At 42.4% G+C, this 11666-nt stretch overlaps 1 protein-coding gene across 1 annotated transcript in view; it reads left to right on the forward strand.

The window, feature by feature from the left end:
- The window catches only part of LOC103395837 (ephrin type-B receptor 3-like), a 39238-nt gene that overhangs the window by 2965 nt on the left and 24607 nt on the right, over positions 1 to 11666 (forward strand). The window contains exons 2-3 of the mRNA XM_008333635.3: positions 7334 to 7398; positions 10778 to 11450. Coding sequence (XP_008331857.1) covers positions 7334 to 7398; positions 10778 to 11450 — 738 coding nt within the window. The remainder of the gene's footprint in view (positions 1 to 7333; positions 7399 to 10777; positions 11451 to 11666) is intronic.

An 11666-nucleotide genomic window follows, 5' to 3' on the forward strand; every position in this document is an offset into this window, starting at 1 on the left:
GTTCACATTGTCGTACCGTATCGGAATATCAAATGGATGGCGGTGTCATCACAGGATACGTTTACGCCACAGCAGCTCCGAAGGATGTCGCTGAGTTTGACAAGTCGTTAACGCAACTTTGTTAATTGGAGTTAATAGGCGGAACGTCTGCTGTTCTGACATCTTGGATCTTAGAAAGTGTATATACATATATATACATATATATGTATATATATGTATATACATATATATATATATATATATATATATGTATATGTATATATATACATATACATATATATATATATATATATATATATGTATATGTATATATATATATATACATATATATGGATATATGGATATACTGTATATCCATATATCCATATATATATGGATATATGGATATACTGTATATCCATATATCCATATATATGGATATATGGATATACTGTATATCCATATATCCATATATATATGGATATATGGATATACTGTCGGTGGAAGCTATCGGTGGTTGAATACCAAATATATCGGAAAGAAAACAGTACCAGTAAAGGAAACAAGTAGTAAGCGGAAAATATCAAAAACCGTTGTCCACTGAACACGAATCGTTGTTTGTCTCTAGGCAACTTTCCGGAGTGCAAGCCACAGGTGGTATGCTAGGTAGCACAGAGAACTAGGAGAACTGCGAGTTGTAGGGGGGTTTCTTTTATTTATTAATTTTTCTTTAAAAATCCATTGTTCTCGCCCACAATGCCTGTCTGCATTTTCACAAAGGTAAATGTTCTGTGAAGATTATTAATTAGGCTGGTTGGTGGTTGGCGGAGAAGTTCACAACACCCCTGGCTTTTTTTTTTTGTGTGTGTGTGTGTGTACAATAGTGTAGTTCTTAAATGTGGTCCCTGTTGTTGTCACCCGTTTTTAGCACTTGATACTGTAGTGGTAAACAGCTGTGGTGGAGAGAGTGAGGCTGGTGTTTATGCCAACAAACACATATACCAGGTGTACTGCGCAGGAATACAGTAGCTACAGATTACCCACCATCTGGACATTTACACTTCTAAAAAAGACCAAGTAGTACGGATGACTTGTTCCTAAACTGCATCATCAGGCGTCCAATCGGAGCGCCTCGGTGAACTGTCATCAAGGTGTGTCTGGATTTGTCTCGGAGTCTGCTCTCAAAGTGGCGGCCCAGGTTGGTTTACAGCCACGCATTCTCCCTCAAACTGTAATCGCTGATGAGGATGTTTGGCCGTGAATATTTCATGTGTTTGCTTGTTGGCAGCGAGTGTCAGCGTAGTAGAAGGCAAGGCCTCGCTTTCATCATACACCCACCCGCTCTCACAAAGTGAATAAAACATTAGCATGTGCGAGCTACCAAAGCGCTGGGAGAATTCAGAGAGTGGTGTGGCATTTTGGTTACAGCGGGTGATCAAAAAGAGAGAGAGAGAGAGAGAGAGAGAGAGAGAAAAGGCAGTAAATGCCATGGATGGTGGTTCTCTAAAGTTCTCACTGTGGCATTGTTTTTCTTTTGCCCCAAGGGCAGAATGACTCCACTGTAGTTTTATGACACGAGGGGAGGAGAGATTAGTGAATTTGAGTTATAGCGCTGCGTTAATCCCAGGGGCATGGTAAATCTGCCACGGAGCAAATGGGATTTTCAGTTTCATTTCAGTTTGAACTGGTTTCTGGTTTCTTTAGTCGGTTTATGATAAAGCCTTTAAGTGAGCGTAAGTGTCAAACAAAAACCCTCCTTCGCTCAGTCGCTCTGGTGTCTCAGAGCGTGGACGGAAGGATGGACCGTTGCATCCTCCGCCGATCGATCGTGATGGGACACACGTCGTGATTCTTTCGTGACGGTTAAAGCTCAGGACGTCATTTTAAATGTTTACTATGCTACAGCTGGAGCATGACTGCTACGGAGGCATGGAGATCGCAGGTGCAGCTGTTAGCATTTAGCAACAGCTAACCACTGGCTCATATTCAGTTATTTCTGGGCTAACATTAGCAACTTTTAATTATTTGTACATTACTTGTACTACCTACTATATATATATATATATATTTTTTTTTTTTTATTAATTGATGCTAACCCGACTATTCTTGTTGGCCATTTTCTGATTATTTAAGCTAATTTTTAAACATCATTTGTCCAAGTTCTGTTTATTTTTTAAATGATCTTTTTATATCTTTTAAGCTAGTATTTAGCTAATTGGTCTAATGATCAGTATTGCTGCTACGCGATTATTGTCTCTTGTGATTATTTCCAGTCCAGTTTGCTATCAGTACAAAGATGTTCATTTATGTTTTGCAATTTATGTACACTTGCTTTTGCTTTTGTGCAAGGGCTTTTTTTTGTGTAAAAAGCATATATACAATTCAACAATGTTTGTGTGCATATTTGGGGTTAAATTAACAAGCACTGATCTAATGGCTGTAGTTATGTCCTGACTTTTTATAATTAGAAATGGGAAGTTGTGATTTTATTTCAGGGCATTTTGGTCCAATCTCTTACTTATTCATACCTGTGGTTAGGCTGAGGCTGAGTGATTCTGTTGCCTCTGGGATCCAGGGGGTGGAGAGATAGGACAAGGAGAGCAACCGGTTCAGGTGCCCGTGGGATGGACTGGCTACATGGATCACCGGCAGCATGTAGTCCTGGGGTGTTCGTTCAGCTGTGGGTCTCTGGTGGGGACGGTGTAGACGAGCTGAACTAACCGCCGCTTATTTTCCTGATTAGTTCCTTTTCTATGGCTTTAAGTCATGAATTAAACGGCCTTGTTCTTAAACACACATTCCGTCTAGTCATTAGAAGCTGTTGTTTGTGTGTTGATGCACTTAAATACCACAACCCCCCGTGCCTTTTCTTCTATATTCAAACGCCTGTCACTTAATAAACATTTGCCTGGAGAACTTATTAAATTTAAATGCCATTTCATTTGTCAACAATGAAAGAGGCAATGGCTGACTTTTTTTTTGTTGTGTTTTGTTTTTTTTTTTGTTTTTTTATGAAAATGATTTTTCTTCTGTGCTGCATGTCAGTTTGTCATCCAAATGGCAGCCAGCCACTTTTCATCTTTGAAAAGATCTTCTTCGTAATGTTACGTCTGCACTCTGAAAACTGATGATATATGAAGGGACTTTGAGTCAAATACGATTCATTATTTCTTAATTAGCCGTTACGTAATCATTGTTAACTGAGTTTTGTACATGAGCTAATGTGCCACAGACTTAGCAGGGTGGGAGTTTTTTTAATGTAATCTGTTTAAAGAACACCAAAACAACCTGATATGGACAGTTGGTTGGGTACAATCTGGGCTGCCTGATGAATTCTGGGGGTTCAAATCCCACCCTGGCCAACTGTGGTGTGTTAAACAAGCACCAATTCCCAACCTGAGACAACCAAACCCTGACTGATTTTATATCCCGTCACCTGCTGACAAAAACATTCCTGGATTTGAGTGAAGGTCTGAAAGTAGCCGTATACGACACCAGTTTCCAAACACAAACATCGAGGAATGACTCACTAGTCACGACGGCCCGACTCAATCATTCGCTAATGGTGGGAATCTGGTGTTTGCGATACAGTCTGCTTTATTTTTTTTTTTCAGATGCATAAATCACGCTGCCGCTGTTGTCTCCCATGATGATGGGAAATATGTCTATTTGAGTCCTTGCCAAAAATTTACATGAGAAATTAAGCTGTGGGTGTCACGCTGGTCGTCAAAATGCGAAACCACAGCAGGGTAGTGTGCCAGAATGAAGGCTCTAACTAAGTCTTGAACAAGTGATTTCACCACTTGTGTGTACTCCAATGTTCCAAATTATTTACAATCTATGCTAATTTAAATCAAGGCTAAGGGTTGAAAACCCCGGCTTTGAAAAGTCAGCCATTTTAAACATCCTAACCAGATGTCACAAAAATGTTTAGCCAGAAATATGTGGATAGAAATTTATATTAGGGTGATAGAAATTTATAGATGTTTCTCAAAATGATATAACCATCTCCAAAGTTAATAATATGATTGGAAAAATAAATAAAAGTAAACAATCACTAGAATGTAACTAAAACATTAACCAAAAAGAAAAAAAAAGAGGTCTATGTCAGCCTTAAAAATAAATATAAAAAAATATATATATATATAAAGTGTGTTGAAATGTAATGTTCATTTTTAAAGGCAAAATATTTTTTAAAAAAAGTGGAAGAATGGACTTGGAAAAGGCAGCATTAGTTGACGAAAAGTTGCCAAAATTTTCCTTAAAAGACCGAGCCAAAATAATAGTTTAAAAAGTGATAACCACAACTCCATAGTTATTTTCTAATTTCTATTTAAGGTTATAAATAAACGTACTCTTCACGTATAAAGTATTTATTATAAATTCCCTTCAAATTATCCCAAATATTCCTGTGACATTGTGTGCCTTTTTCCCCGTTTTAAACCCCCCCCCCCCTCTCCCCCCGCCTCCCTCGCGTCTCTGTGGCACACAGTTGAAAACCACAGATGTAATTAATCCTCCAGAATGTAGCGCTCACGCTATCACATTATCTTTCACCCGCAGAAAAGAGAGTAAGAAGCCATGTTCGGCTTCTCTAATGAACACACACCAGATTGTAAACAGTGCACCCAACTCCGGCTCTGCCTCCACAGATGGACCAGTGATCTACCCCCTCAACAAAGAAAAAAACCCGACGACTCCATAAACTGTTGTTTGCTCATCCTGAAAAAAAAAAACCAAACCCCAAAAATAACGGAACAATAACAAAGGCACTGAAATCATTGGTGCTCTTCACGGGGCATATTTGTTTGCCCTCTATCACCCCGCTTTTACACTGTTATTAACGACTCGTACAAATGGTGCTCAGCGGGCGTCGTGTCATTGAGACTCCGTGAAGGAAGTGTAATTGTTCCAGTAATTATGTGCTAACAACAGTGGAGGAATGAGAGCCAGACACGTCCGCAGCTGTATTAAGGAAACTGAAGAGGAACAACCAGTCACTCAGAGAGTGTCATGTCATGGTACAGCCTCTGCTGAGTCATATATTCACGTCAGTAAAAACACCCAATGGGTTAATGGATGGTTTGGTTTCTGTAAAAGAAGCTTTTGTTAGCAGCTGTTACCTGGCAAAAACCTGGCAATTTGAGCTAAATCTTCAAGTCGTCGTTTGGTGAATTTAATTTGTCCTTAATTTGTTTATGACGTCATTCACCTACAATCTTTTTAGCTACGTCTATTGTGCTCCATTCACCTTACTTCCTTTGTGTTGTTTTTGTTGGGCTGTTTTTGACAGGGAGTCTTCGGTTTACGACATCCTCGACGTTCTTGTTCCATCATTCCGATGTATGGCGTTGAATCTCGCCAACTAGTTTGTGAGTGGAGTGGATGAATATGTCTTCACGCGGTACTATATGTGGAAGATGACTTTGTTTACATTCGCCGGTTGTACGCCATACATTGGATTGTGGTACATTCACTTTCATTTGTTTATGTTGTTACTTTGGGAATTATGGCTCCCAGGTGTAAGTCAGACTGTTGTGATGTTTGTGATGTCCTGGATTATGATGTTACCACACAGACTCTTCTGATGTTTTTATCTCCTACATAATGACGTTTCCACAGTGTTAGCTTAGCTGAGTGACATAGCTACTTAAGTACAGTACGTGAGTTCAGGATGAAAATCGAGGTGCATCGTGGCGTTTGGAGTGGAATCCCGACGTAAGTTGAGGACCTTCTGTATTTTGATGCGGCGCTGCAGCGTCTTTAAAAGGATACGTGGTTAAAAAATGAAGGATGTTCAGTTGCAGAACATGAATGAGTTCATATGGAACATGGAGCGAAAATGTTGCCGTGGTTGCTTATTAGGAATGGTTGGATCCCTGTTGCCCTAAACCTATCGGCCTCAGACATTTGCAGGTGTACCGAGCGTCTCGTGACCCACTGAAAAGACAGTTATTAGCATTCAGAGTGCTGGCGTCTCCTCGGCTCTGTGCTGTGTTTTTATCCAGCCTCCGCAAGTCATGTCATTACAAGTACTCGATTTGTAAGAGAGAGCGAGAGAGAGAGAGAGAGAAAAAACGGCGACGGTAGTAGGAGTGTAACAGTGGATGTGATTTTGTTTCATTTACTTCTGTCTTTCTTTCAGTACGTCTTTCCGTACCGTGGGTTGAAGATTTCAGAGGCTCCGCTCCAACGGGGATGGATGGAATTCGTGGGAAAAAATGTGTTTGTACGAGACAATGATTATGTCTGATCGTAACAGCGGGTTCTGGGATCAGCCTGTTAACAGCTGTACAGCAGTTAACATTAGTAGCCTTTGACCGACTGCTGCGCCTGCACTTAACATAATACGGCGAGAAGCTGTATTCACTTACAGGGCTTGATTTAAAACCGCTTCGGGCTAGTTTTAATTCCTGTTACGACATTTCCGTATCGTACAACGCTGGAGATTCTTTATGCAGTGATGAAATGTTTGTGAATTTTGACCAGCAGGTTCAAAGTTAGTCTTTGTGACAGTTGGTTAGGGCAGTTGGTTCGATTTTTGACAAAATAAACTAGCATGTAGGGCTGCAATCAACTAGAGATTGGTCATGAAATTTCAACTGAAAACCGATGAATCGCCAGGGGTAACTAGCTAGCCTGTTACCTGTTAAATGGGCTGCTCTCCCCCATTAGTACTTGGTACTTTCTTCCTTACGGAAATAACACGTATATATATATATGTTTGTGACAAAGAAATCGACCAATCAGAAATCTGGTGACGCCAGAACGGATCGACCAATCAAGCTAGCGGGTGTAGAAATGGTTTCTTAAGGCTCGTAATCGTAAAGTGTGAAAACCAAGCTCAGGTGATTGACAGCCTGACACAACGGCGCTCATTGATCCCGCTGTTTACTGGGAGCCTCTTCTGATTGTGCGTCCCCGTTCACACCTCCCTGTCAGGTTGTAACACAGCGAGGTGGCGGAGAACGCCTCTGTCACCTGTTTACTCCACTCTGATCAATCTCACTCGCTGTTTTCAAACCCCTCCACCCTTCTCACCCCCCCCTCACCCATTCATTAGCATGTGCTTACAATGGGTGTTTGTATGTTTGTTGTCTGTGTGAAAACCTCTTCCTGCCTTACTGGAAGGTTCCTGCACAAATGAATATCAAAAGAAGGTTGTAAAAAAAAACAAAAAAAAACACAGACACTCAGAGAGAGAGAAAGCCTTAATGAAGTAGAATCACAGTCCTTTCACAGACGTGATGTTATGTGTAGGTGGAGGTCATGAAGAGGAAGCAGAAAAAAGTTTGTTACCCGTTATTCTTTTGTGGAAACTTTGCAAAATCACCGTCTCTCTTCTAATTTGCAGAAACCCTTATGGACAGTCGGTGGGCAACCACAGAGTTGGCCTGGACCACGTTTCCAGAAAGTGGGGTGAGTTTCTGTGTGTGTGTGTGTGTGTGTGTGTGTGTTAACCATTTGTCCCACTGGGTTGTTAACAGAGCTTCAACAACACGTCTCCAACTGTTTTATATCTTCATTTTAGCAGCGTGTAGATGTGTTGTTGTTGGTCCGTGGAGGGAAAAAAAAAAGTAAAAGTAGCAAATGAGAAACACACTTCGCGACATTCGGAGGAAAAAAGTAAAAGTAGCAAATGAGAAACGAGAAACACACTTCGCGACATTCGGAGTATTATTCCGATCGGAGATTCCGTACAGTTAAATGTGTGCGCGTACTGTAAGATAAATGAGCAAACATACAGATCCACGACGCTAAGTCCCTGCAGTGTGTCCGGACGATCAGGTAGGTTTCTGCTGTGCACGCCTCCCCCCGGAGCGTGAGCTGGGTAATTGAAAGCATGTGTCTGAGTCTTTTATAATATGGGCCCAGGAGTACATTACAGGCAGAAATTAAGGTATTCACTGGATGCCCCCCCCTATAGGAACGCTGAGAAAATAAAACAACATGAATTTGACCCCAGGGCTAACTGCCTGACAGACCCCCCCCCCCCTCCCCACTCCCGGCCAGTGTAATTTGTCTTCGCTACGTGAGCGCAAAGTCAGTCAATGGAAGGGGTAGGTTTCCATGGAAACCATCTTGGGCAGCAACAGCGCCTTCCAGCTTCTTTCTTTTTTCTTTTTTTTTTTTTTTTTTTCCCCTCTCCCTGGAATGGCCGACTCCAAGTGTCCCAGCGTCCATGAAGTCATATGTCACGGCTGGCGAGGCAGCTCCTCTCCTCTGCTCCCAGCCTGACAAGCCCATACATTCGGGGGGCCAGCAATTATCATATTTGTCAGGTAGTGCATCAACGTGTTGCTGGTGATTTACGACACACGATGCCAACTCCTGGGCTCATCGTTTGGAAATAAATTGGGCAGGAGCTGGAAAGATGCGAGATGACTTATGCATTATTTTCCTGCCGTTGATATAATCAATTTCTGGGCGGCTCATTTGTTATGGAAACGAAGCATTTGGTAGCTAGAGGAGAGAAAGAAAAAAAATTCATCAGAAAAGATTGATCTATCACAAGGTTATTTCTTGATGGACTGTGAATGTATCGATCATTGAAGCTGATTATTATAACCCGTAATGTTTGTTACCAGATACGAAACCTGTGGCAACGAGACATTAATCTAGCATTGACAGGATTTAGCGGCAAAATTAATAATTGATTGGCCAAAAATAGATTACATTTGCGGGAGGTTGTGATGGAAGTTGTGACATTTTGAACAGGTTTGAAAGCAGGAGAAGAAGTTGTTTCATTGTAAAAAAAAAAAAATTAAAAAAAATCTTGGCGAACTTACTTAGCTTGCTAAACCCTAGCCTTTCAAAGCATACATCGTATGTAGCATGCTAAATCCTAGCCTTTCAAAGCATACCGAGGAATGTACGTAGCGATCGCGATGCAAAATTGCGAGACCGCCCTGATTCATAGGGATTGGTTGAAATCCTGGCGGGACTGTAAAGAGCTCATGTCATGTCCGTGTCAGGTTGGAGTTTTTAGTACGTAGCTATTTTTGCACGTCGCATGGACTTTAAAAGGAATGACTCCGGAGGGCGCCCTATCTCGGATAAATGCAAATATCTGCTCTCAGGCGATATCTGTCGACATGAGAGAACACATTCAGCTTCTGCACATAGGTTAAAGTGGACAGAAGTGCTGCCAAAGTGCAGCTGACGGTGACTGAAGCGCATTCCGATCACCATTGGAATAAATAACTAATGGCTCCGCATTATATATGTATGAGGAATGTTGCCATTAAAAATGCATGGGGCTTACAGAACAAAATAAATTCATATGTTATACAAACTAAATCTCCTCCAGAGGCGGTTTCCGCTTCCCTGCAGCAGTTGCGGAGCTCCGGCCCAACAGCTCTATCTCCAGGAAGTTCAGGAACAATGACAATATGTATTTAAGGTCATTTTAACAACATTTCTGCCTAACGTAGAAGTGTCAAACATAAGGCTAAAACTGGCCCGCTAGGAGGTTCAATCCGGCCTGCTGGATGAATTCTGAAAGTAAAAAAAAAAATGCTTTAGTACATGATGTTTTGTAAAATTATATTTCATTAAATAGGAATATTTTCTATGTAATTTAACTTATTTGCATTGAAACTAATGGGAAATTTATAGCCTTATTTGCATTGAAACTAATGGGAAATGTATAGCTTATTTATAGGTAATTATATTACGATTGTACTGGTCCAAAATGAGTTTGACACCTGTGGTCTAACAAGATGAGTATGAAGAGTCATATTCTAACATTTTCAGTTGCCAGAAATGATTATTTTTCATTCATCTATTTTTTCATTTATTGCTCAGTAATTATATACCTTTAGATGCAGGATGTTTATGACAGAACTGTTCTTCTTAGCCCACATGCTCACCACACCCGTTCGTTTCAGTAATGTTTATGACACATTTCACTCTTCCCAGCATCCTCCATCCTATGGTGACTGATGCTGGGCTGCTCTGCATTTAAAGGGGCCATATTTTACCATTTGATTCCTTGATGTCTAAAGGAAATGTTAGTTCCATGCATAGATTTATAAAACTGAAGGATAGAGCGTGCCGCTGGATTCTTTACACTGCCTTTAAACATCACTGTGTTGAACGGCTGATGTCCCTGATTTATCTCTTAATGGTTATGAGCCACTACGTGCTCTGCCCGCCTCTTCTAACAGGGGAAGACCTGAGGACGGTAGGTTCAATGTAACCATGGAAATGGAGGAGCAGTAGGAGAGAGAAATGGCTGCCGGTACGAGGCTCGATTGTGCATGCATCTGAGAGGCGTATGCACAGTTAGGTGTTCTTCCAGTTGTGCACATAGACAGTGAGGTAGCTCACAGGTACCTTTGTTATCATGTGCTCTGTTGTACCATGCTAGGCTGCTCGTTGGAATATTTTTTAGCTGTACAGTAATATCTTGAGGTACAAGCGTCCCAATATACGAGTATTCCAAGATACCAGCAAGCCTTAGAGCAAAGTTTTGCTTCGAGATACGAGTAAAGATTTGAGATACGAGCACGCTAACAGACGCCGACGCTAGGTGGCCGAGGTCTTCCGTATTGTTTTGGCGTTATCTACGTGATCGTCTCTGTATTTTGTACATTATTCTTCATCATAGTGATGAGTCCTAAGATAGCGAGTGGTACGGCTGGTAGTGAGAAGAAGAACCGCACGACGGCCGTGGGAGCGAAGCATGAAATTGTCGATAAATATGAGCGCGCTGCCCGCTAAAGGAAGAAAACAAATCAAACAAAGCAAAAAAAAAAAAAAAATATGAGTGTCTTCTTCTCTCCTATGTCTGCAGTGGGAGGAGGTCAGCGGCTACGATGACTACATGAGCCCAATCAGAACCTACCAGGTGTGCAACGTCCGACAGCCCAACCAGAACAACTGGCTGAGGACGGACTTCATCCCCCGGAGGGGGGTTCTACGCGTCTACGTGGAACTCAAGTTCTCCGTACGGGACTGTGCCAGCATCCCCAACATACCTGGTTCCTGCAAAGAGACCTTTAACCTGTTCTACTACGAGTCGGAGGGCGACACCGCGACGGACAGCAGCCCTCAGTGGAGGGAGAACCCTTACGTGAAGGTGGATACTATAGCTCCGGACGAGAGCTTCTCTCTGCTGGAGGCGGGCAGGATCAACACCAAGGTGCGCAGCTTTGGCCCGCTCTCGAAGGCTGGCTTCTACCTTGCGTTCCAGGACCTGGGGGCGTGCATGTCGCTCATCTCGGTCAGGGTTTTCTTCAAGAAGTGTTCCACCACCATCGCCAACTTCGCCGTCTTCCCCGAGACTGCCACCGGAGCCGAAGCCACTTCCCTAGTCATCGCTCCGGGGGCCTGCGTGACCAACGCTATGGAAGTGTCCGTTCCTTTAAAACTGTACTGCAACGGCGATGGCGAGTGGATGGTTCCCGTGGGCTCCTGCACCTGCGTCGCTGGTTTTGAACCCTCCACGGACGGCATCCAGTGCCAGGGTATGTGTGTTAAACTAAAACCTTTTTTTTTTTTTTTTAACATGCTTACTGCAAGTCACCCCCCGTCTGTGCCCTCTTCTCTGCATGTATTGTGCGGCTCCTGAAGGGAGGGCAGTGAAGGAGGGTGGAGGAGAGTATGAATTAATGAGGTGTTGTAGAGAGGAGCAACATCCAAACACTGGTGGGAGTGGGGGGGGGGGGGCACACAGAAAGAGC

This window comes from Cynoglossus semilaevis, chromosome 20 (assembly GCF_000523025.1).
Source record: "Cynoglossus semilaevis isolate Cse_v1.0 chromosome 20, Cse_v1.0, whole genome shotgun sequence".
Lineage (NCBI taxonomy): Eukaryota > Metazoa > Chordata > Actinopteri > Pleuronectiformes > Cynoglossidae > Cynoglossus > Cynoglossus semilaevis.